General features: G+C 43.6%; 1 protein-coding gene across 1 annotated transcript in view; it reads right to left on the bottom strand.

Annotated features, from left to right (window-relative positions):
• The window catches only part of STK3 (serine/threonine kinase 3), a 283,538-nt gene that overhangs the window by 237,397 nt on the left and 20,559 nt on the right, over positions 1 to 25,582 (bottom strand). The window contains exons 2-4 of the mRNA XM_075353079.1: positions 19,482 to 19,562; positions 3,146 to 3,274; positions 1,364 to 1,478 (exon numbers count right to left, since the gene is read on the bottom strand). Of these exons, the coding sequence (XP_075209194.1) occupies positions 1,364 to 1,478; positions 3,146 to 3,274; positions 19,482 to 19,562 (325 nt within the window). The remainder of the gene's footprint in view (positions 1 to 1,363; positions 1,479 to 3,145; positions 3,275 to 19,481; positions 19,563 to 25,582) is intronic.

The following is a 25,582-nucleotide window of genomic DNA, read 5'->3' as shown; positions in this document are numbered from 1 at the left end:
CCACAAAGTCCCGCAGTTCCTCATCCCCATAATGCGATTTAGAGGAGTATAATTGGGTGTAATACTGTTGCATGACCTCCACAATCCTCCCGCTGTCCCTCACCTCCTCTACAAAGGATGGTTATTGATGGAATACATTCGGACTGGGTCACAGTTAACAGTGGGGTAACATAGGGGTCAGAATTGAGCCTTCTTTTTAACATTTATTAATCACAGATGCAGATTCTTTACTGTAAGAGCAGTAAGACTATGGAACGTTCCGTCACATAATGTTGTAGTGGTCGATTCCAACAAAAATTTAAGAGGGACCTGAATGACTTTCTTGAAAAATATAATATTATGGGTTATGGGCAGTAGATTCTGTGATGAAGTATTAATCCAGGGAGCTAGTCTAATTGTCCCATGTGGAGTAGGGAAGGAATTATCCCCTAATATGGAGCTATTAGTGTCTGCCCCATGGGGTTTTTACCTTCCTATGGATCAACATGTTAATGGACTTAAGTCTACTTTGAACCGTAAAAACAATGACTTTCTGTTTACGTCAGTTCAATAAAAAAGCAATAGGCTGCTTCAAGCATAATTAGGGTACCGTCACACTTTAGCGACGCACCAGCGATCCCACCAGCGATTTGTTCTGGTCAGGATCGCTGGTGAGCTGTCAATCAGGCAGATCTCACCAGTGACCCGCCCCCAGCCAGCAGCGACGCGTGGAAGCGACGCTGCACTTAGTAACTAAGGTAAATATTGGGTAACCAAGCGCTTGGTTACCCGATATTTACCTTTGTTACCAGCACACACCGCTTAGCGCTGGCTCCCTGCACTCCTAGCCACAGTACACATCGGGTTAATAAGCAAACATTTGCTTATTTACCTGATGTGTACTCCGGCTACATGTGCAGGGAGCCGGCACTGGCAGCGTGAGAGCGGCGGACGCTGGTAACCAAGGTAAATATCGGGTAACCAAGCAAAGGGCTTCACTTGGTTACCCGATATTTACGTTGGTTACAGCTTATTGCAGACTGCCAGACGCCAGGCTCCTGCTCTCTGCACATTCAGATCATTGCTCTCTCGCTGTCGCACACAGCGATGTGTGCTTCACAGCGGGAGAGCAACGTCCAAAAAATGAACTAGAGCAGTGTGTAACGAGCAGCGATTTCACAGCAGGGGCCGCATCGCTGCTCAGTGTCACACAGCGAGATCGCTAATGAGGTCACTGCTGCGTCACAAAAACCGTGACTCAGCAGCAATCTCGCTATGTGAGAAGTACCCCTTAAGGTTAGAAAAAACTGACACTTAATAGATTCACACATTCTGTAGTAAAACAAAAAAAAAAAAAAAAATCAGAATAAAAATTAATACTTACAGTTTTATTTCTTAATCGAATTATGTCGGAGACGGAGCCAGCTCCGCAGTACTCCATTACTATCCATAAGTCCGTGTTTTTAAAGTAGCTGCCATAATATTTCACAACGTAGTGACTACAAAAAAACATATGCTAATTTTAGACGTCATGTTGTATATACTTTGAAATTAACATACGGACTATATCATATCATACAAACAATTTCCTGCTCTAATGCGGTGATGAAGCGCCCTACATGTTGGTGAGGATGCCCTGGCTGCACAAATCTCAGCTAAATGTTAATACATTGTGGCATAGATTACGACCAACTGGGAGGAGCCAGCAAGAAATCATTTAGTGGCTGTGATCTAAAGTAATCTATTTAGATAAAAAAATCTACTGGACCATTTGATGATAGTATAGCTAACACAAGACATCTTGGATATGTTTGGCTCCATTTACATTACATGATTGTGCACATTAACCCCTTCAGCCCCAGGCGGTTTCCATTTTTGCGTTTTGTAATGGTTTTTTTGCTCCCCTTCTTCCGAGAGCCGTAACTTTTTTATTTTTCCGTCAATCTTGCCATATGAGGGCTTGTTTTTTGTGGGACAAGTTGTACTTTTAAATGAAACCGTAATTTCTACCATATAGAGTACTGGAAAACAGCAAAAAAATTCCAAGTGTGGAAAACCTGCAAAAAAAAAAAAGTGTGATTGCACAATGGTTTTTGGGATATTTTATTCTCAGTGTTCAATATATGGTTAAACTGATGTATGGGTGTGATGCCAGACGTCGGTGCGGGTTTGTAGACACCAAACATGTATAGGTTTACTTGTATCTAAGGGGTTAAAAAAAATTCACAAGCTTGTCCAATAAAAGTGGCGCATGTTTTGCGCCATTTCTGAAACCCGTAGCGTTCTCATTTTTCGGTTTCTATGGCTCAGTGACTTATTTTTTGCGTCTCGAGCTGACGTTTATAATGGTACCATTTTTGCGCAGATGCTACGTTTTGATCTCCCGTTATTGTATTTTGCGCAAAACTTGCGGTGACCAAAAAACGTAATTTTGGCGTTTGGAATTTTTTTTACCGCTACGCCATTTACCGATCAAATTAATTGATTTTACAATTTATGATAGATCGGGTGTTTCTGAACGCGGCAATACCAAATATGTATATGTTTTTTATTTTTTTAACCCTTTAATTTTCAATGGGGCGAAAGGGGGGTGATTTGAACTTTTAGGTTTGGGTTTTTTTTACTCACTTTATCTAGCAGGACCTGTGGTGAGGTCATACCCATGTGACCAGAAGGGGCGGGGCCTCAGCCACCAGAACTGGATACCAGGTCACATGGGTATGACCTCACCACAGGTCCTGCTAGACAAAGTGAGTCATTTGTATAATGCTTATGCTAATTCTGACAGTAGGAGGGGATAACTATGACTATATTATCTGATCCTCAGCTGCTGTCACTCAAGAAGCTGCTCATTGTATAAACTTTACTTTCTTGGATTTCAAAACCTAAACATCTGAGCTGATCACTACAGGTATGTATAGAATCAGCCTGATAGTGCCAGTATAGCACTGGCAATAGGTTATATAAGAAAATCCTGATCACTGGTTCCCTTTCAATGCCATAAACTACAAAGTAGAGAGCCACCATCATAGATCACATAATAGGGGGCCACAGGTCGTGTACCCCTGCATTAGACTCGGAGTAATTTATTAATAAGAAAAAAAAATGCTTGACTACTAACGACCCTGCCCCTCCTACTCCCTGGTGTTATCAGTCACCTGCGTACCTGTCACATTGCTGCATGATTGAGATCTCCTTTATGATTTCTTGAAGATCGGATTCCACAGGAACTTGTTTAATTGCAACAACCTGCCCCGACTCTTTGTGAATGGCTTTGAATACACTGCCATAAGACCTGCAGAGCAGAGGGAAAAGGAGAAGAAATGAGCAGAAAATAAAATCCACAAAATTCTTAAAAGATATATATCATCAGAAAACTATATACATGACCCCAACAATACTGACCTTTTGAAACTACCAATATTTCTGCAGTACTAATAACAGGTCTGATTGTGTTAGCCTCTAAAAGTAATAATAATAATAATAATAATAATAATAATAATAATAATAATAATAATAATAATAATAATAATTGTATTCAATTATATAGCACTATTAATTCCACAGCGCTTTACATACATCAGGAACACTGTCCCCATTGGGGCTCACAATCTAGAGTCCCTATCTGTATGTCTTTGAAGTGTGGGAGGAAACCGGAGAACCCGGAGGAAACGCACATAAACACGGGGAGAACATACAAACTCCTTGCAGATGGTGTCCTTGGTGGGATTTGAACCCAGGACCCCAGCGCTGCAAGGCTGCAGTGCTAACCACTGAGCCACATGAAAACCAATGTAACAAAACAAAAAATGTTCATGTCTTTAGTTGAGCATACCAAAGAGTCTGTCTTTAATATTTTGACCACAAAACTATTTATATGATCTTGCAGCGCTTTCAAAGACAAGTCCAGCAATACCTTCATATGGTCAGTCCGATCCTCCATTACTGAGAAATCATATGTAAATCAGGCTGAAGAGCTATTTGCAGATCTGAAGCCTCCGTCACTCCGGCTGCACTGGGAACAGAGCTGGAGTGACTGAGGCTTCAGATCTAGCAGCCAACTAAACTTTAAGGCTATGTGCCCACGCTAGAATGTCCCTGCGGATTTTTTTGCCTGAAAATCCGCGACTTTCGCGGCAAATCTGCACCCGCGGATTTGCCGCGGATTTTTTTTTTTTTTTTCCCCATTCAAAGCCAAAAATCCGCACCAAATCTGCACCAAACAATTGACATGCTGCAGATTTTTCCGGATCAAAATCCGCGGCAAATCCGCAGCATGGGCACAGCATTTCCAAAATGCCATTGAAATGGCTTGGAAGTGCTGCTGCTGCTGATTTTCGGCAAATCCGCGGTAAATCCGCGGCAAAATCCGCGGTAAATCCGCGGTAAATCCTGTAGCGTGGGCACATAGCCTAAGAGACCTGGTCACTCCTAATGTCTGTGCTAATAAATATACGCATTCCAATAAAGCGCTCTTCTTAGCACTCCGCATTGTCCCATTCCTCCAATACTCCTTTTTGAAATGTAGGATTAAAATCAACAACTGTTAGTATAGTCAGTGGTGTTTGGCAACCGTTGTAATGTTTTCAGCATTGATTAGACTGAGGTCACATCTTAACCCCTTCAGCCCCCAGCCTGTTTTCACCTTAAGGACCCGGCCATTTTTTGCAATTTTTACCAGTGTCACTTTGACAGGTTATAACTCTGGAACGCTTCAACGGCTCCTGGAGATTCTGACATTGTTTTTTTCCTGTCATATTGTACTTCATGTCAGTGGTAAATTTAAGCCGATATGTTTTGCGTTTATTTGTGAAAATTTCGGAAATTTGGCGAAAATTTTGAAAATTTCGCAATTTTCAAAGTTTGAAATTTTATGCCGAGAGATAGGTCACACAAAGTAGTTACTAAATAACATTTCCCACTTGTCTACTTTAGATCAGCGCAATTTTTGAAACAAAATTTTTTTTAGTTAGGAAGTTAGAAGGGTTCAAAGGTCATCTGCAATTTCTCATTTTTCCAACAAAATTTACAAAAAATTTTTTTAGGTACCACATCACATTTGAAGTGACTTTGAGAAACCTAGGCAACAGAAAATACCCCAAAGTGACCCCATTCTAAAATCTGCACCCCTTACTCTGCTCAAAACCACATCCAAGAAGTTTATTAACCCTTTAGGTGCTTCACCGCAACCAAAGCAATTTAGAAGGAAAAAATGAAAATTTTACTTTTTTTTTTTTTTTTAACACAAAAATGTTACTTTAGCCATAAAATTTAGCATTTTCACAAGGGTATACGGAAAAATGCACCATAAAATGTATCGTGCATTTTCTCCCGAGTACGCAGATACCTCATATGTGGTGGAAATCAAATGTTTGGGCACATGGCAGTGCTCGGAAGGCAAGGTGCGCCATTTGAATTTTTTAGTGCAAAATTAGCTGCACTCATTAGCGGACACCATGTCGGGTTTGAAGATCCCCTGAGGTGCCTAAACAATGGAGCTCCCCCACAAGTGACCCCATTTTGGAAACTAGAGCCCTCAAATAATTTTTCTAGATGTTTGATGTGCACTTTGAACCCCTGGGAGCTTTACAGTTTATAACGTTGAGCCGTGAAAAGAAAAAAAAAAAATGTTACCACAAAACTGTTGCTTCAACCAGGTAGCTTTTTTTTTTTTTCACAAGGGTATCAGCAAAAAATGCACCATAAAATGTATTGTCCATTTTCTCCTGAGTACGCAGATATCCCATATGTGGTGGAAATCAAATGTTTGGGCGCACGGCAGGACTTGGAAGGCAAGGAGCGCCATTTGAATTTTAGAATGCAAAGTTAGCTGCACTCATTAGCAGACGCCATGCCTGGTTTGAAGACCCCCTGAGGTGCCTAAACAATGGAGCTCCCACACAATTGACCCCATTTTGGAAACTAGACCCCTCATGGAATTTATCTAGCTGCTTAGTGAGCACTGTGAACCCCTGGAGGCTTCACAAAAAAGTTTGAAATGTTCAGTCGTGAAAATAATTTTATTTTTTTTTACCACGAAATTGTTTTTTCAAACAGGTAGCTATTTTTTTCACAAGGGTATCAGGAAAAAATGCACCATTAAACGTATTGTGCAATTTCTCCTGAGTACACAGATACCTCACATGTGGTGGAAATCAATTGTTTGGGCGCACAGCAGGGCTCAGAAGAGAAGGAGCGCCATTTCACAGCAAAATTGGTTGGAATGATTAGCGGACGCCATGTTGCATTTGGAGACCCCCCTATGGTGCCTAAGCAATGGAGCTCCTCCACATGTGACCCCATTTTGGAAACTAGACACCCCCCCCCCATACAAAAAAATTAGTTTGGCGAAATAAAAAATACAGACATCAGTAAAAAAAAAAAAATAAATAAATAATAAAATAATGAGCGCCTGCAACTGACACTATGGCAAGTGCCACACGTGAGAGCGATGCACAAATCTCGCATCGCATCATCCGGCACAGCCGCACACCAGTGTCTGGAAGAGAGCGACCGTGCCAGATGTGTTATGAGACCCCATATGCATCGCTCTCAAGTGTGGCACTGGGCTGACCCTTACAATATTCAGTAAAAAATACTGTAGTTACAGATTACTACAGTATAATTTTACTGGCCCTAAACTAAGTTTATTTGTATTTCTTTCTTAGTTTACAGAAAAAAAAAAATCAGGATGCATGCATGGATGTGCTGCAAAAAGGGGGGGGGGGGGGACTAGTCGGGATGAAAAAAAAAGATGGGCGGAGGATGGGAGAGGGCGCGGCAGAGGATGGGAGAGGGCGGGCAGCAGATCAGGAAGGTGAGATGGCGGAGGCGGGCAGCAGATCAGGAAGGTGAGATGGCGGAGGCGGGCAGGAGATCGGGAAGGTGAGATGGCGGAGGTTGGCGGCAGATCGGGAAGGTGAGATGGCGGAGGCGGGCGGCAGATCGGGAAGATGGCGGGCAGCAGGCAGGAGATCGCGGAGGCGAGATGGCAGAGGCGGGCGGCAGATCGCGGAGCTGAGATGGCGGAGGCGGGCGGCAGATCGCGGAGGTGAGATGGCGGGAGGCGGGGCAGGAGATCGCGGAGGTAAGATTGCGGGCAGGAGATCGCGGAGGTGAGATGGCGGGCAGGAGATCGGGAAGGTGATATGGCGGAGGCGGGCAGCAGATCGTACAGGGTGGAAGATGGTGGAGGAGGCAGCAGATTAGGATGGGAGAGAGCGGGCAAGAGATCACGGAGGGGGGCAGTGGCTGATGGGAGAGAGCGGTGGCAGATGGAGGCGGCTGCAGCAGATAGAGGAGAACGGCGGCGGTGGCAGCGCAACGGGGGATCGGTGTCAGCGGATCGGGGCCAGGGGCTTACCAGGGCACTTGCAGGGATCACTCCCCTCGGCTTCTACGGACGGAGTAAAGTGGAGGGGAGCGGTTTCTGGCCCCAGATCCACGGTGATTGGAGAGATCGGTCACAAGGCCGATCTCTCCAATCAGAGCTGGGGGCGGGTGAAGCACCGATCACCCAGCTCCAGCCAATGGCCAGTGCTACAGCTGCACTGATCAGGGCTAGATTTCAATGTTTCAGCCATTTTCAATTGCTGAAATATTACAGTGGCTGTGATTGGTTGACGAACACCGCTCAGCCAATCACAGCCTCCGTAGGTCCGGGGAGGAGGCACCACCCCTCCTGAGGTTAGGCAGAGGTCCCCTCCTCCCCGAATCTAAGGTATTTGTAAACAGATTGCACTCACCGGGGCTCCGATTTCGCCATGACGTACTGAGTACCTCATGGGTCGTTTAGCACCATGTCACCACGTCAAAGGTCGTTAAGGGGTTAATTAGTGATTGGCGGACTCTGACTGCAAAAGTCCGGATCCGTGCGGTTTCGAAAGATACCAGAGTGCTGGCCTGAGATTCCAGATATTGATCCGGATCCAGCACTCAAGAAATTAAAAAATTATTTAAATAAAAAAAAAAACGCCATGCAATCCAGTCGTCCCCTGAAACCCACACACCCCCCCCCCTTTCCATTTTGATAACCTGCCATAAGACAGCTGGGGGCAGGTATTCTCAGGCTGGGGAGGTCCATGCTTATTGGGACCCCCAGCCTAAAAATATCAGCCTGCAGCCACCCAGGATTGTCGCATCCATTAGATGCGACAATCCCGGCGCTTTACCTGGCTCTTGCTGAATGCCCTGGTAATTAGGGGTTAAATGACAGCACATAATTGTCATCAAGACCAAAATAAGTAAGACCCTCATCACTAATCCTATAAGTTAAAAGAAATAAAACACAAAACAGAAAAATCCTTTATTTGAAATTAAATACAGCATCCTCTTTTCCCTCTTTATTAACCTCAAAAAGACCCATGAAGTTCTGCCGTAATCCACACGACATCCCATGACAGTCCTGGCACTGCTACATCAGGGCCTGGAGAGATGAAAAACATGTCCGATCTCTCCAGGCTCCGGGAAACACTGACATGGGGAACCCGGCTGGCAGCAGTAACATCACTCAGTTCACCAGAGGCCATACCTGGATTCCTACGGTATGACCTCTGGTGACCTGAGCTCTATGGCTTTAAGTGCGGGGCCGTGCCCTCTAACAGTGGCAGTGGCGGCCAGGAAGGGGGGAGTGCGGGGCAGCTTTGTCAAAATGAGTCCTCTTTACGAAAGTGTTCCAACTTGAGATGGAGAATCGATTCACAGAACTCTGGTCCATTGACCAGGTCAGCAGTACCCACTGGACAGGAGCCCTGCGAAATATCCTTAACTCCCAGGATTACTGTTTTTGTGATTAGTTGGGCTTTCACCGTTATCAACATTTTGGCATGATGTCGACATGACTTATCAATGGCCTGACTAATCAACAGCGTAACTGGGAATGGAGGGTGCCAACGTGTTTCACAGGGCCCCTGTTAGATTGCTGACCTGGCTGCTTGACCGGAGTACCATTAATAGATTCCCCCACCTCTAGTGGACACACTTCCCTAAATGAGACAAATTGTGACAAAAAAAAAAAATTCAAATAGTTTAAGTTTGCTGTCAGTCAGTGCCAGGGACGGTTACAGCCGCCGCTCACTATACAGAGTGGTGACTGGAGCCGCGCTGGCACCACCCCCGCGACTGAAAGACCGAGGCTGCCAGGAGGAATAAATGGCTCTGTGTCGGCACCAGGCTGCTTCAAAAAGCCATTCATAATATTAACCTGCAGATTTGTATGTTTCTTTTACATGACAGGTTCCCTTTAATATTGGAATACTACCTAATGGCAGCACCCAGAGCGGAGCGGTTCTGTTCTTGACTAGTATGCCTAATCCATTTAGCACAAGTAGAGCAAGTGATGGCTCCGCTGACTCCACAGGAAGGCGATCCCTGCAGGGAGGCCGCAACACTCTGGATATACCCACACGGAAAATAAACACACAAGTCAAAAGGGAAAGGCTGCTACTGTTCAACAGGAAACGACAGAAAATCCCGGAGCAGGTGACTTCTGCATCTATGAATAGTAAAGCGAGAACCGTTACTATATCAGGGAACAATCAGCCACCGCAGAAGCCCGACCGGACGCTCCGGCCGCTGCAGTCAGAGCTGTGCTACACAATGGAGTGAGACTTTGTCACGTCATAAGTGGTCTCAGGGACTCTATGGACGGGGGGGGGGGGGGGGGGGGGGACTCAAAAAGGGTCACAAAACCCTCCGAACACAACTCCTCTTCATATCAGGCAGGAGAACTTTCCAAAAGGATTACACAGCCATTCTGACCTTGATTTCCAAAGTAAGTACACCAGCCTCACCAGGTATAAAATAGCTATACAAATATCCCATTGATGCACAAGATATATAAATGCTACAATTGCATTAAATCCTTTGGATTAGTGTGGCAGTACTATGAAGAAAATAAAAAAAAAGCCACAACAGGTAATGGCACCATTTTTCAGTTACCTGGTCTCCGCTGGTTATGTGATACAAGAAAAGAAAATCATCATTTCCAGTTGTGATGAACACCAGCAAATTGTCAGCAACAAGGAAACTGGTATATTTGTTAGGCTAATTTCACACATCAGTTTTTTTCCATCAGGCACAATCCGGAAAAAAAACGGGTAAAACGGATCCGGCGCCAGATCAGTTTTATCCCCATTGATTTGTATTAGCGCCGGATTGTGCCTGATGGCCTTGCGTTGCATCCGGCTTTTGCCGGATCCGTCATAATTGCCTAAAGCGGCGGGAGGAGGGAACGTATCTTGCAACGCTTTTTTGTCCGGCAAAAAAAAAAAAAAAAAAAAAAAAAAACAGCATCGCGCCGGATCCAGCGCGATACGGCGTGTTTTACAATGGAAGCCTACGGACGCCAGCTCCGGCGTAATGCGGTAAAAAACGGATGCGGCTGCCGGATCAGTTTTTGTAAACTGAGCGTGCTCCAATGTATTGAAAAAAATGGAACCAGCAAAAAAAAAAAAAAAAACGTACGAAAAGAATGCAAAAACGGATGCGCCGGATCCGTTTTTTGATGGATCAGGCATATTGGAACCGTCAATAAAAAGGATCAGGCACATCAGTTTTTGCATATTCTGCGCCAAATCCGTTGCATCAGGCACACGCCGGATTGTGCCTCATGCCAAACACTGATGTGTGAAATTAGCCTTACTTTCTAACATTCCATGCCTTTGGACAAATGTTATTTCTTTTTAAAGCAGCACTCCAGTGGAAAGGGGGGTTTCAGCGATGGAGTGGCGCTTTAAATATACGTTCCCGACCCCTAGGGTTATACTCAGTCTCCAGAATTTTCATGCTTTTTCAGTGACAACTTGTACTCATGCCTTTATGACTGTCCAGAAGTCAGAAGATATATCACAAGCTCCTAATGAATCTCTGAGAGCCAGAACAAGCCTCTCATAGACTCGTTTTGAGTTGTGACCTCTGGTGCCTCCAAACACTGGAGCAGCTGGCAGGTGACAAATCACCAAGACTGACAAGAGTGTATGCAATCGAAGATGAAGCCACCAGAGGGTGAGTATAAGACAGGGGTGGGTAGGGGACTTTGATTTAAAGGGAATCTGTCAGCAGGTTTTTGCTATGCAAGCGTTAAACAAAAAGCAACTGTGCTTCACATCAATGTGTGTGCAATGGTTTACATAAACTAAAGTGTTTATTACTCTGGGATTACCATTGCAGGACTAGAAACTCAGGAGCAGGCCAGTCCAACATGCCCCCCTGCTGTGATTGACACCTCACAGTCAATGCACAATCTCTGTTGAGAGCCTGGTGTGGGCTTCAGCCAGTAATCTATGCGATACACCATTGGATTCAAGATCTTTGCCTAAATTATGTTGCTGTCAGATGCGGTAGCAAAAACCTGCTGACAGACTCCCTTTAAAGCACCACTCATTAGATGCAATAAAAAAAAAAAAAAACAATTGGAGTGGTGAATAAGGTTACCTAACACTTGTTTTTGAAAACTCCTTTTCCTCGGCTGAGATCTTAAAAAACAAACAGCACCTTACTCACCCTCCCCAGGTCTAGTGCTGAGTCGCCACTGCTGAGGCGGTGTCTGTTCTTATCTGCAAAGTTGACATCATGTTCACAGCACTGTGGTCAATAACTGAGCTCCACGGCTCGGCCTTTGCTGACGGCACGAGGTGCTCAGAGCTGCCGAGTTTACAGATTGGCTGCAATGCCGTCAAAGTGACATCAATCTCAGACACCGGAAGCAGCAGCTGAGACTCAGTGATGGACCAGGAGGAGGCATGACTTGTTTTACTTAAGACAAACTACTGCTGTGGGACAAGACTTCTCCAAAACTCTGGTGGGAACAATATCTTTAATAACGAGTTTGGGAATAATGTGCCTATATCATCTCATTTTTGCAATTTCAGTGATCTAAAAGTGATCAGAGACCTTCATAGGGATGCAATAAAAGACTACACATTATCAGGTGCAAAACAAACCCATTTACTCAACATAAAAGTAATAACTCTGAAATACACACATTTCATAACTCCCACCAAATAAACCCCAGTTAACACAACGGTTCTTAAAAAGAAAAAATTGGCAAAAAAACAATTTCAAGTCACCTAAAATAATATTACACGCATAATTATTCAGAATTAGATCCTGAAGTTTACCCAGAAAAAAAAAACACATTGGCAGAGGAAAGAGCAAGAATGGCTTATAAAGTGTGATGTGTTCAGGAACAATGAGCCTGAGAAGCCAGCACAGGTATATCTGCCCTCCTGAAGCTCTGCAGACCAACTGTGGCATCAGGTTTCACACAGCAGCTAGAGCCAGGAGACTACCTGGAAAGAGGGGGATTTTCTGAAAATCTGGTGAGGAGGGAGAAATGAAAAGTAAAAGAAGCGCCTGTCAGGCACATTAATCCCATCCGAGGGTTAAAGGGAACCAGCTGATCTTACCGATTAGCTGCAGCAGACTATATTATAGCAGACATCTGCTGCAGATAATCAGGGTAAGATCAGCTGTTCTCCAGTCCTGTTGTGACCACGTGCGCTCCCGCAGTCACAACGAGATCTGAAGAAGCGAGGGCGCATGCGCCGCCCTCTCATGCACAATAATAGGTACTGCGGGCTTCAAAAACACGGCGCCGGAGATAAGCATTATGCGCAGGCGCAAACTCCGACGCCGTGTAAATGAATAGAGAAATTTTTAAAGTAGCAAGTTATACAACTGACTAATAAGGTTCTAGTACCATACCCGACAAGCTCGTCAGAGGTCACCTGGAGCTGATAGAAGGGGAGACCTGCCTTTACCACTTAACACACAGTGAAGAGGGTTTGCTATTGAAAGGAGCTGTTTAATTTGCATTTTATTGCATGAAATAAATATTTGATCACCTACCAACAGCAAGAATTCTGCCTCTCACAGACCAGTTATTTTTGTCTTTACGCCTAAGCCACACGGCGAGAAAAACGGTGCGAGTGGAGTGCGATTTAAAAAAAAAAAAAAATCGAATCGCATTCCACTCGGACCAATATTAGCCTGTGTGTCGGCGCACATGAGCGATTATTTTCTCAGCCATACTCGGACCGAGAAAACAATCGCAGCATGCTGCAACTGTAATGCGAGACTCTTTCTCTCGCACCCATTCAAGTGAATGGGGCGAGAGAAAAATCGCACTGCACTCGCGGTACACCGGTGTACTGCCAGTGCAGTGCGAGAATGGCAATAGCCGGCTACGGAGGAGAGAGGGAGAGAAATCCCTCCCACCCCTCCTGAGTGCCGGCCCGCCCCCCGCAGCTGAGGTCTGCTCGCACGAACGGACCTCAGTAGCAAGGACACATGCATTACACTCGGCTCTGCTGTACTGCCGGTGTGAGCCGAGTGTCATGCAAGGGGATCGCAGTAATCCCCGTGTGGCCCCAGCCTTAAGAAATTCCTACTCAGCACTCATTACTTGTATTATTGTGAACTCATTACCTGTATAAAAGACACCTGTCAACACACTCAACCACACTCCAGCCTCTCCACCACGGCCAATACCAAAGAGCTGTCTAACCACACCAGGGACAAAATTGTAGACCTGTACAAGGCTGGGATGGGCTATAGGACAATAGGCAAGCAGCTTGGTGAGAAGGCAACAACCATTGCTGCAATTATTAGAGAATGGAAGAAACACAAGATGATTGTCAATCTTACTCTTAGTCTGGGGCTCCATGCAAGATCTTGTCTTGTGGGATAAGGATGATTCTCAGAAAGGTCTGGAATGAGCCCAGAACTACACGGGAGGATCTTGTCAATGATCTGAAAAAGCTGGGACCACAGTCTCAAAGATTACCGTTAGTAACACACAATGCCGTCATGGATTAAAATCCATCAGGTCACGCAAGGTCCCCCTGCTCACACCTGCACACGTCCAGACCCGTTTGAAGTTTGCCAATCTAGATAATCCAGAGGAGGCATGGGAGAAAGTGATGTGGTCAGATGACATCAAAATCAAACTTTTTGTTATCAACTGCACTCACCATGTTGGGGGAAAAAGGATAAGTACAACCTTAAGAACACCGTCCCAACTGCTTTGCTGCAAAAGGAGACAGGACAACTGCATCGTATTAAAAGGGAGGATGGATGGGCTCAAGTATCGTGAAATTTTGGCCAACAGCCTTCTTTCCCTCAGTAAGAGCACTGAAGATGGGTCATGGTTGACTCTTCCAGCATGACAATGACCAGAAACAAACAGTCAAGGACAACTAAGGAGTGGCTACTTAAGCATTTGAAGGTCCTGGAGAGACCTAGGCAGTCTTCAGACCTGAATCAAATAGAAAATGTTTGGAGAGAGCTGAAAATGTTGAACAGTGACCGACCGATACCTGAAAGATCTGGAGGAGTGAGTTAATCCCTGCCGCTGCGTGTGTAAACTTGGTTAAGAACTAAAGTTAACGTCTGACCTCAGTATCTGAAAACTAAGGTTTCTGTCCAAACATTAAGTTCTGTTTTTCTATTGTATCAAATACTTATTTCATGGAATAAAATGCAAATTAATTACTTAAAAATCATACAGTGTGATTTTCTGGATCTTTGGGGAGAATCTGTGTCACAGTCGAAGTCTACCTATGATCAAAATTACAGACTTCTCCAATCTTTGTAGGTGGGAAAATTTGCAAAAGCAGCAGTGTATCAAATACCTATTTTCCCCACTGTATGTTCACCAAATAACCCCTTTAATTAATATTTGACATTTTACAAAATCCCTTACATGTCTAGGAAATGTCCTAATAAATTTGATAAGGTATGGTCAATTTGATTGAAAACAGAGGTTACGTCTATACTTGGAGGTATCTTCCATGTTTGATACCTAAATAGGCTTTATGGATGTTTGCTATGCGATTCTCTAAATCAGATGGAGGAGTCCTGGGGCAGTGGTAGGTATCAGTGGGTTGTTGCGTGTTGGTTACGCTTTTTGCAATGTGGGAATCTAGTGTTTTGAGATGTATGTAGGATTCCTAAGAACAACTGATCCTGAGCCACCTCAGTCATGGCGACTGCAGTTGATTTGTGACCTGGTCTCCTACTAAACTGGGGCTCGTAGATCTGAATAGTGACTTCTTACATCTACTAGATGTTTCCCACTGTCCTGGTCATACATTCCTCCATTTATAAGATGTCAAACTGAACTGCATATTTTAATTTCTCTAACTTTTTGTTTTTGATAAAATATACAGAGCCTATATATGTACTGGTTCAATTAACCCCTTCAGCCTCGGGGCACTTTCCGTTTTTGTTTTTTATGCGCCCCTTCTTCCGAGAGCCATAACTTTTTTTATTTTTCCGTCAATCTTGCCATATGAGGGCTTGTTTTTTGCGGGACAAGTTGTACTTTTAAAATGAAAACATATGTTTTACCATATGGTGTACTGGAAAAAAGCAAAAAAAAAAATTGCAAAAAAAAAAAGTGATGGCACAATAGTTTTTGGGATGTTTTATTCACGGTGTTCACTACATGGTAGAACTGATGTGTTGTTGTGATGCCTGAGGTCGGTGCGAGTTTGTAGACACCAAACATGTATAGGTTTACTTGTATCTAAGGGGTTAAAAAAATTCAGAAGCTTGTCCAATAAAAGTGGCGTACGTTTTGCGCCATTTTCCGAAACCTGTAGTGTTGTCATTTTTTGGGATCTATGGCTCAGTGACGACTTATTTTTTGCGTCTCGAGCTGACGTTTCTAATCCTACCATTTTTGAGCAGATGCTAAGTTTTGATCGTCTGTTATTGCATTTTGTGTAAAACTTGCGGTGACCAAAAAACGTAATTTTGGCGTTTGGAATTTTTTTGCCACTACGCCATTTACCAATCAGATTAATTTTATATTTTGATAGATCGGGTGTTTCTGAACGCGGCAATACCAAATATGTGTATATTTTTTTTTTTTAACCCTTTAATTTTGGATAGGGTGAAAGGGGGGTGATTTGAACTTTTAGGTTTTTTTTATTTTTTAAAACTTTTTTACTTTTTTTTTATTTTACTAGTCCCACTAGGGGGCTATAGCGATCAGCAATCCAATCGCTCTTCCCTATCTGCTGTTTACAGTATACGGTCACTTCCTGCTTCACTGGCCTCCGGGCCGAGTGAAAACGGAAGTGACTCGTCATAGCTGCAGGCGTCATCACATGACCCTGTGCTACCATGGCAAACACCGAAAGTCACGTGATCACTCACGTGACTTCCGGTGGGGGTGGCGGTAAGTAAAAATCGTGACCGCGCATATATGCATCTCGCTGCCAGACTTTGGCAGCAAGATGTAAGGGGTTAATGTTACAGGTGGAATGCGATTCCACTCGTAACATGCAGGCACACGTCAGCTGTTAAAAACCGCTGATATGTGCGCCGATCGCCGCATCCTGCCCATGGCAGGGGGCGGGGCTTAGCGGCACACGCTCCATGACGGAAAGATCCGTCAAAGGTCATTTAGGGGTTAATCCAAAACTGCAACTACGCCAGGTCACTATCAAACTGGGTCAATTGGAAGAAAATAATTGTTTTTGCTCAGATTCATGGCAAAATAAGATTAGGGGTTCGTTTTTAGAGTAGGCCAAAAAATTAGAAACCACTTCAGGAAACGCTCCTTCTTTGATGAGTATTTGGAGATGCTGTTAAATTAGTAATAAGCTTCCAGAATGGTTTTTGAAGAGGTTTTGCATTTTTTTTTCCCCCAGAATTGTTTTTTTCCAGCCTTTCGAATGGCCAGTGTCTAGTTTTAAAGAAACTGTCCAGTTACCAAAACTGATTTTTTTTTCCTCCTAAATCTTGGCAATATGTGCCTCTCCACATTTCTATTATGCTATTTCAGCATTACCACCTTTTCTTGTGATCTAGCAGCCCATCCTCATTGCTGGCTCCAACTCTGATGGGGTTAATCTCTCTCCTAACTTCCTGGGTTCAGTTCCTACAACTCCCATAATCCTTTGCAGTGGCACCCTGCAATGCTCATCCGCCCATCCCCACCCCTGTGCGATAACGTACTCACCTGACATGACTCCTCCTCTCCTTTCGCTCCTGCTGCCGGCCCCGCACACAGCTGCAGGATGGGTAAGTAAACCCTCCCCTCCTTCTCCTTATGCTGGGCTGTGACGTGCGGTGATCACCACCCACAGGGCAGTCACTCACGATCAGAGGCAGCTGCTGCTGATGATGTAACGTCAACTTTCAGAGCCCGGAAGTTGACGTGACATCAGCGGATACCAGAGGCCGCAGCACCCGGGGGTCATGTAACCAGCACTGAGAGAGGAGGATAGCGCCTCTCAGTGCCAGAACTGGAAATAGAAAGAAATTAAGACAACTGAAATGGTAAGTTACACTGATTGAGAGAATAAAAAAAAAAAATGGGTGAACCACCCCTTAAGTGTTCTCCATCAGAAACTAATTCAAAGAAGAGACATGCAAAGTGGAAGTGAAATAACACAAAAGACTGAACAAATGACCATCACATCGTGCTACAAAAGAAATGAACAGGAATGGTCTTGAAATGGTTTGCGTTTTTTTAGAGCTATTTTTCAGACATTTATCAGAGCAAAGCCGTTTCTTAAAGGGATTGTCCACTACTACCGTGTTTTTCCAAAAATAAGACTTTATATTATACTTTTTTTTGCCCCCCCAAAAAAGCGCTAGGGTTTATTTTTGGGGAAGGTCTTATTCTTGGAGAACCATGGTTGGGGGTAAGTTTACCCCCCAAAAAAGCAGACCACTCCCTCCCCAGGATACTCATACCTACCAGAGCCAGGACTTCTGCGTGGCTCCCAGGTCCTCCCTGTGAACTCCGGTTGGTGCCCATAGCAAGTATTCTGCACGCAGTCCTCCCCTGCTTCTGGCCAACACTCACATACATCAGGTTGCAGTGCAGTGGAATGCATCGCAGGTCTTGTAAGCAGTCCATCTGCAGGTCCTTGCGCTCCACAGCACTGCCTTTCAGGATCCTGCGGGCCACAAGAACTTGGTATCTCTGGATGTGGTGTGTGTGTGTGTGTGTGTGTGTGTGTGTGTGTGTGTGTGTGTGTGTGTGTGTGTGTGTGTGTGTGTGTGTGTGTACGCAATCTGATGGGTGTTAGATCACTGCAGGTCCTCCTGTTCGGCGTCTGGGGAGTAGGATTATCTTCTTTCTTCTCTCTTTCAGTGGTGTCTGCTTTCTATGATGTCGTGTCCTGCAGTATTCTTTAACTTTTTTACCTGCACAGACGCTTAATTATTAAACCGCGACTAGGGCTTATTTTCGGGGTAGGGCTTATATTTAAGCCTTGCACCGAAAACGCGGAAAATTATTTTTGGGGGAAAAAAAAAAAAACTGTAGGACTATCCCTTCTGATTCCACAGGTGTCCTTCAAGTAAAATAAAAAAGCCTATACACCTCCGCGGCCAGCATGGTTCCACGGATCATGTGACATTGTAACGTCACGCATGCCCCACGTCCAATCAGTGCTGGCTTCTCTCTCTCCACCTTCGGACAAGCGAGTTAAACAGGAAGTGAGTGCTGGGGCTGTCACTCACTTCCTCTTGATTTCTCCTGTGCCTATAAGTGGGGAGAGAGATGCCGGCACTCATTGGAATCGGGGCTCACGTGACGTCACGTCACATGAGCCGCGGAGGTGTGTATAGGCTTTTTTTAGTTGGGAAAACATGTGGAATCAGGAAAGGTAGTAGTGGACAACCCCTTTAAGACTATAAAAATAAATTCTGAGTATATATACCCCACGGGTGTATCATGGTATATTGTGGTTAGCTGCTCCCAATTTTACATATAGCTTTCAGAATTTATTTTGCCTGTCAAATCCCGGATTTGTACATACTTTCAACTTTAAGGTCATCATTTCTTAGTTTACAAAACGTTTTATTCAGCTTGTTTATGAGAATTGGCTTTCTGCCATCCAGGACTGACTAAGCAATCAGACTGTCCTGACTGTTAAGATTGCGTTTTTATATAGCCCGCATATTCACAAGCGTACATAACTAATCTACACCCGTGTGCCAACATTTCTTTTTGATATTAAGACCTTTAAGTTCCAGTGATAAAATGAGTCTTTATATTGTATTCAATAAACTCTATAAAGCGTCTAACTTATTGACACAAAATGCGGAAACCAGGACAATCAAAAACCATTATTAAGAATGAAAAGAATAAACAGACCGACGGGGAAATGAACTCTTCTACAACGGAAACCCCATCTATCCAGTGTAATAAAACCCAAATCATCTGATCATTTTTACAGAAAGCATCACTCATAGGTATTCAATATGGACAACAAAAGTGAAATCAGAACTCCGGGAATTTTTTTTTATATACACATATAAAGACTTTGGCATTGATCATTTTTAATATTTTTCAATATTGGAGTGTTTCTGTGTGTAAATATAGGAGAGATCTCCCAGAACATTGCAATGTATGCATTATAAAAGGGCTAATAAAAACACTTTACAGTCACGCTTTAAAGCAAATTTAACAGACCCCCATTTTATCCCTGAATCCCCGCACAAGTGATAAAAAGAATATTACATTTTACACTCACCCTTCGCCAAGCTTTTCCAGAACATCAAAGACCTCTTCTGGCTGTTTAGTCAGGCTGTCTTCACTCAGCTTTTTAAGTTTGCTAATAAAAGAAACATATAGGCATAAGGTCAACACATTCACAATATAGAAAGTGTCATCTATACGGGAGGAACAGGGAAAGTCACAGCCTAATACGGAGGTACACCGGGGATGTGTGTAGGGAACAGTCCCAGGGACCTACTACACAAAAACAAAAAGGTGAGCAAAAGTCTTCCCTTCACAAACAAAGTGTCCCTCTGGAGCAGTATCATATATATTGTAATAATATAGTAGTAGATGTGGGTTTGTATTTATATATTAGTATAGTATATACACACACCTATACACTACTCACAAAAAGTTAGGGATATTTGGCTTTCAGGTGAAATCTATAAGAACGCAAAAAGTTCCCTGTACAGTGATCTTTTATCATGAATGTAGAACAGTTACGGAGACGCATTCAATGGTGATTTCCTCATCTCAATTTATTGAAACAAAAGCCAACACCAGTGTTGGGTATAAGGGGTACTTCTCACATAGCGAGATTGCTGCTGAGTCACGGTTTTTGTGACGCAGCAGTGACCTCATTAGCGATCTCGCTGTGTGTGACACTGAGCAGCGATGCGGCCCCTGCTGTGAAATTGCTGTTCGGTACACACAGTGCTGGTTCATTTTTTGGACGTTGCTCTCCCGCTGTGAAGCACACATCGCTGTGTTTGACAGCGAGAGAGCACCGATCTGAATGTGCAGGGAGACGGCTTCTGGCAGCCTGCGGTAAGCTGTAACCAAGGTAAATATCAGGTAACCAAGAGAAGCCCTTTGCTTGGTTACCCGATATTTACCTTGGTTACTAGCATTCGCCGCTCTCAGGCTGCCAGTGCTGGCTCCCTGCACACTTAGCCAGAGTACACATCGGGTAAATAAGCAAAGCGGTTTGCTTATTAACCCGATGTGTACTCTGGCTAGGAGTGCAGGGAGCCAGCGCTAAGCGGTGTGCACTGGTAACCAAGGTAAATATCGGATAACCAAGGGAAGTGCTTTGCTTGGTTACCCGAAATTTACCTTAGTTACCAAGCACAGCATCGCTTCCACGCGTCGCTGCTGGCTGGGGGCTGGTCACTGGTGAGATCTGCCTGATTGACAGCTCACCAGCGACCATGTAGCGACGCACCAGCGATCCTGACCAGGTCAGATCGCTGGTGGGATTTCTGAAGCGTCGCTAAAGTGTGACGGTACCCTAACCCTCAAAATGTCAATGTCTCAATGACGTGTCATGTGGCCTTGAGCTGACGACGCATCCTGCTGGTCACAAATGGGGTTATTGTCTGTTGAGACATGGCATCCCACTCTTCTTGAAATACGATCCTCAGGTCATTGAGGTTCTGGGGTACAGAGTTACAAGCGGACTCAGCTGATGCCATAGGTTTTCTGTGGTATTTAGGTCTGGAGACAGTGTAGCCAATCCATTTGAGGTGCCCTAGTCTCCAGCAGCCATTCGCTAATGATGCGACCTCGATGACCTGTAGCATTGTCATCCATGAAAATGAAATTAGGCCTGTGTTGTTCATGCATGCAAAAGCACAATGACTGGATTAATGATGTTATTCCAGTAGTAGGGAGTTGTCACAGTACCATTCACACAGTGTAGGGCAGTCCTGTATTAACTAGACACACTGCCCACACTAACAATACCAAAGGCTCATCTAGTGACAACAGTGGCGGATACATCGCACTCTCCATGACGTCTCCAACATCATTGGTGGCCATCATCATGCTCAGTGTGAATCAACTTTCAACACAGAACAGCACTAGTGCCTCGTCCAGGGTAGATGACGCCTGTACCGGATGGTGTGGTGAGGTATGCACCAGCGACGTACCCTGCAGTTTGTCCAATTCCGGTCTCCAGACCAAAAAGATCAAAGCTAAACATCAACATAGGAATATATGCGATGGAGAGAGATCTGATTACAGGTGCACGGTAGGTAGCAGAAGTATATTAGGAACGTTTTAGATAGGATAAATGAAAGGGGACACTTTGTGGAAAACCTGTTTAGGCCATGTGCGCACGCTGCGGATTTACCGCAGAAAATGTCTCTAACATTTCTGCAGTCATTCCCCTGCAAAACCTATGGGTATAAAAAAATGCTGTGTGCACACTGCGCTTTAATACCTGCGGTTTTACCCGTGGAATTTCCGCTGCGGAATTAATGTGCATGTCACTTCTTTTCTACACGTACCTGCGGTTTTTGCCATAGATAATGGTAAAAACCGCAGGGACCAACCTGCGGCAAAAACGCAGGTGCGGTATTCTGCCCGAAGGTGCGGATTTGTCTTAAGAAAAGTCCATTTTCTAGTGTGCACATAGCCTTAAGCTCACCTGAAAAGGTTGTTGTATTTTAGGATCATCCTGCAATTTAATCCAAAAGCCAGGGGAGTACCCTGACAATTTTGTCTTCTCAATAAAAAAAAAAAAAAAAAGACTTATTATCCAAGGAATTACATAATGAATAGAAAATATAGTCCAGACATTGACTAGGGCAGATTAAAGTTTGCGAAGGACGTATAAATCAAGCCGCATACAAGGTTATCCTGGAAAAACAGTTGTTTCCTTCTGCTCAGGCAATGTTCCCCATCTCTGAGGACTGTTATTTCCAGCAGGACAATGAGCCATGCCATACAGCTAGGTCAATCAATGTGTGGATGAAGGACCACCACATCAAAACCCTGTCAAGGCCAGCCGAATATCCAGACCTGAACCCCATTGAAAACCTCTGGTATGTAAATCAAGAGGAAGATGGATAGTCACGAGCCATCAAACAATGAAGAACTGCTTATATTTTTGCACCAGGAATAAAAGCAGTGTGAAAGACTGGTGGAAAACAGCCAAGTCGCATGAAAGCGGTGATTAAAAATCATGGTTATTCCACAAAATATTGATTTCTGAACTCTTCCTAAAGTACAACATTATTAGTATTGTTCGTAAATGATTATGAACTTGTTTTCTTTGCATTTTTTGAGGTCTGGAAGCAATGCATTTTTTTGTTATTTTGACCATTTCTCATTTTCAGAAAATACTAAATTTATTGCTTGGAAATTCGGATACATGTCGTCAAGTAGTTTATAGAATAAAAGAACAATTTACATTTTACACAAAAATATACCTATAAAGAGAAAAATCAGAAAAACTGACAATTTTGCCATGGTTTCTTAATTTTTGCCAGAGCTGTATGCATATTTTAGTCATTTTAAAATATATAGAAAAAGATACATATATGCATAGATACATATATATATGCATAGATACATATATATATACGGTATATATATATATATATATATATATATATATATATATATATATATATATATATATATATATATATACATATATATACACATATATATACATATATATATATGTATATATTGTATATACACACACACACATACACACACACACAAACTATACATACACACATACAAACCAAAAATCTATATATCAAATCAATATGCATCTCAGAAAATGAAGTCAGCAACCCTTTTCTATTCTATTCAGAGATATTCAGGGAAGAAGAGTAAAAAGCTATATATTTCACAGGAGAACTTTTTTTTAAATTATTTTTAATAGGAGCCTCAGTCCCTGGATGCCCCTACAGAATACGGCGGCTTCTATCAGTGATATATATTGGGAGAGCTTCTAAACATATACTGTCTCCCATAGAATACAATGTAAATTGCCGACACCTTGGGACTCGCCTGTCTGTCACTGTCATTTGTTATTTTACACCCAAACCCCAGCTCTAAAACCAATCATAATTGGAAAACTTATTTTAGAAAGAAAGAAAAAAAAAAAAGACTTCTAAGAAATTAAAAAGGTTTGCAAACTGTTGAAATATGTGGGACCTCTGAGTTTATAGGTGGAGTTTTCTTGTCGGAGCCTCATGCTCTGAACGACTTGTCCTCCTCGCCATTACAGACAACCCATTGATTTTAAAGTGGTGCAACTGGTATTCTCCCACGGGGCGCCGCTACAAGGAAATAGCACCTACAGCCAGGTGATTACAGATTATTACTGTTCCTTGTAAAGGCAAAGATTCCACACAGCTCATTGTCAAAAAAGCCAATATATCAGGGATTGTGTTATTTAGGCAGGGGATACACCGTGACTGGTCACATGGCCTAATATCCTGGCTACATCGCAGGGTAATGCAGGTGGATTGTGAACCCTAGGGTACCGCAACAAGCAAGTTCCAAATAGCTGAATCAGTTTCATTTTTGTGTCTGGCGATATCCTGCGGCCCCTTCCATCTGAACTATACTGCCTCCTCACCACCCAGCATGGAGGCCTGGGCACCGTGGCTCAGAATTGATACCAGCACGTTTTTGCTACCTCATCTGAGAGCAGCATAATGTGGGCAAAGAGAACCTGAATCCAACGATGTATTACTTAGATTACTGGGAGCAGCCGTACTGACAGAGTTTTTAGATTTAGCATAGCTCAGAAAGCTGCCACAGGACACACCAGGCTCTTTTTGTACAATGTCTACAGCCAGTGAGCTGCCAATTACAGGAGGGGTGCTAGACTAGGCAATGATAATCTCCTGAAGCTAAAACAAACATTGCAGGTAAACATCAGGACCCAGAAGAGAAGCATCCCTGAAATCTGAGTTAACCACCCACAGCATGCAGTCAATCTGCTGACAAATTCCCTTTAATAAGAGGTTTGTGGCATACCAATATAAACAATGTAGAAAGAAACAATGGCAAACTTGCGCCATCATACTGCCATGCTTCAGCCCATTCTTACAGAAAAATATGAGGCAACGTTTTGGTGGTCTGCTTTATGTCGGGGGTGACCAGTTGCACGCAGCTGCTGTACTGTGTGGTAGTTTAACAAAACTCTAGATAGACCACAATAATAAAATTCTTACTCTGCACCTGTCTCTCTGCTACCGACAGGAACTGCAGCCTCCATCCGTAGTATTGTTACCAGGGATAAGGTTACAGGAGGGAATTACCAAACAGGAATGAGCAACTGGAGGCCCTGCACTCGGGTCATACGGTTATTTCATTGCTAGATTGTTAGCATTGCTTCCAACCACAAAAATGATGTGTAACCTGAAATAATCTACAACGCCGGTCACTGCAATTTCCGATTTCGTGGGACTGTGAAAATGCTGAAAGATGAAAGTGAGCGAGTGACAAGGTAGAGGCGGCAAGAGGTGCCAGAGGACCCCACACTGCAAGGATGGGGACAGCTTCTACATTATTAATTGCAAGGATCTAACACTTGCACCTAGGCAAACTTTATAATAATAAAAAAAAAATTATTGCCTTTTAGATAGGAACATTTTAACAATCCACATACAACACTACATTTATGTGCAAGAAATTTGCCACAATTTGGAGAAAAGAAAAAAAAAAAAAAAAAAAAGTCTTGCCACTATTCATTATTCATTCACTATTCATTCATCACAGAGGGAATATACTTTAAGGCTATGTGCGCACGCTGCATCTTTGTGGTGAGCAAAACTGCACCCAAAAGACGCAAAAAAAAATGCAGCAAAAAACGCAGTGTGCACACAAGGCCTAGAAAGGTTAGGCCAGGGACCAGAGGAGAGGTTAGGCCGGCTCCTCCCAGCACCACTGCAGGTGATCGATATGTCTCTTTCTACAGGAGAGATCTTTTAATCAACAAGAGTGGAGAGCTGGGAAAAGCCCCTGACTGATCTCGTCAATGACTATGGCCCCAGCCAACTATGGACCCTGATTCCAGTGATGTGTCACTTACTGGGCTGTGTTGGGCTGATTCAATACAACAATTGTTTTAATCAGCAAATGATTATCCCTACCGGACTAGTTGCCACGTGCCTCCTGGTCCAACCCCGTCCCCATCACTAATTAGCAACTGTCAATAAACAATTTACACACAAGCTGTCAATCAGTGATGCGGGCATGGTTACACAGGCTCAACAACTGAGCTCTGCTAATTCTGCAGCAGTGAAAACTGTGGTCTCTCCCAACTGCTGACTTTAGAAAAATAAGTGACACACCGCTTGATTCAGGGTCTCTGCCGCTACA

The sequence above is a fragment of the Anomaloglossus baeobatrachus genome, chromosome 6 (assembly GCF_048569485.1).
Source record: "Anomaloglossus baeobatrachus isolate aAnoBae1 chromosome 6, aAnoBae1.hap1, whole genome shotgun sequence".
In the NCBI taxonomy this organism is placed as follows: domain Eukaryota; kingdom Metazoa; phylum Chordata; class Amphibia; order Anura; family Aromobatidae; genus Anomaloglossus; species Anomaloglossus baeobatrachus.
Note: the sequence above shows the minus strand (reverse complement) of the source record. Positions and strands in the feature narration are given on the sequence as shown.